The sequence below is a fragment of the Passer montanus genome, unplaced genomic scaffold, assembly GCF_014805655.1.
Source record: "Passer montanus isolate IOZ18808 unplaced genomic scaffold, ASM1480565v1 scaffold378, whole genome shotgun sequence".
NCBI classification, from domain to species: Eukaryota; Metazoa; Chordata; class Aves; order Passeriformes; family Passeridae; genus Passer; species Passer montanus.
Genome location: NW_024368574.1, coordinates 37,590 through 38,936, shown reverse-complemented (window position 1 = coordinate 38,936; position 1,347 = coordinate 37,590). Strand labels below are relative to the sequence as shown.

Sequence of the window (1,347 nt, the reverse complement as noted above, 5' to 3'; positions counted from 1 at the left end):
ACGGGGTGATTTGGGGACAGTTTGGGGGGTTTGGGGACACTTTGGTGGCACTTTGGGGTGATTTGGGGGCACTTTGAGGGGATTTGGTGGCAGTTTGGGGACACTTTGGGGACACTTTGGGGACACTTTGGGGACACTTTGGGGACACTTTGGGGACACTTTGGGGACACTTTGGGGACACTTTGGGGACACTTTGGGGACACTTTGGGGACACTTTGGGGACACTTTGGGGACACTTTGGGGACACTTTGGGGACACTTTGGGGACACTTTGGGGACACTTTGGGGACACTTTGGGGACACTTTGGGGACACTTTGGGGACACTTTGGGGTGGTTTGGGGGGATTTGGGGATGCTTTGCTGTCATTTTGCTTTGGGGATACTTTGGTGACACTTTGGGGACACTTTAGGGACAGTTTGGGGACAGTTTGGGGGCACTTTGAGGGATTTTGGTGGCAGTTTTGGGGGTTTTGGGGACACGCTGGGGACACGTTGGTGGCACTCTGGGGACCCCGCGGGCGCTGACCAGGAAGGAGCAGAGGAAGATGAAGGACACGAAGTAGAAGTAGGCGAACTCGTTGCCGCACTCGTCCTCCTTGATGCCCGAGTTCTCGTCACACGGCTTGCCGCTGAGGCACGACAGCATGATCTCGTGCCACGCCTCGCCGGTGGCACTCCTGGGGACACACGTGACACACGTGACACATGTGACACACACATGATCTCGTGCCACGCCTCGCCGGTGGCACTCCTGGGGACACATGTGACACCAGGGACACGGTGACAGCGGGGACATGGAGCAGGGGGCTGTCATAGCGAGGGTGGCACCAGTGGGGCACTGGGGTGGCACTGGGACTACACCAGGTGACACAGGGGTGGCACTGGGTACCCAGGTGACACTGGGGTGGCACTGGGTGACACAGGGGTGGCACTGGGATTCCACCAGAGGACGTGCTGGGGTGGCACTGGGTGCCCAGGTGACACAGGGGTGACACTGGGATTATGCCAGGTGACACTGGGATCACCCGGGGGGTCTCACCAGGATTCCACCAGGTGACACAGGGGTGGTGGCACTGGGTACCCAGGTGACACAGGGGTGGCAGTGGCTGCCCAGGTGACACAGGGGTGGTGGCAGTGGCTGCCCAGGTGCCACCCAGGTGCCCCCAGGTGCCCCCCAGGTGCGGGCTCACCTGAAGAGCAGCATCAGCGCCTGGAAGAAGGTGCGGAAGTTGTTGTGCTGGGTGATGGCCGACTCATCATCCTCCTCCTCGATGCCGATGTTCCCAAACACCTGCGGGGGCCGGGCAGCTCAGGGGGGGCTGGGGGGGTCACTGCAGCTGGGGGGGTC

General features: G+C 61.1%; 1 protein-coding gene across 1 annotated transcript in view; it reads right to left on the bottom strand.

The window, feature by feature from the left end:
• Nucleotides 1–1,347, bottom strand: part of CACNA1A (calcium voltage-gated channel subunit alpha1 A) — a 33,805-nt gene that overhangs the window by 1,015 nt on the left and 31,443 nt on the right. Inside the window, 2 exon segments of the mRNA XM_039717236.1 lie at nt 454–676; nt 1,190–1,307. Coding sequence (XP_039573170.1) covers nt 454–676; nt 1,190–1,307 — 341 coding nt within the window.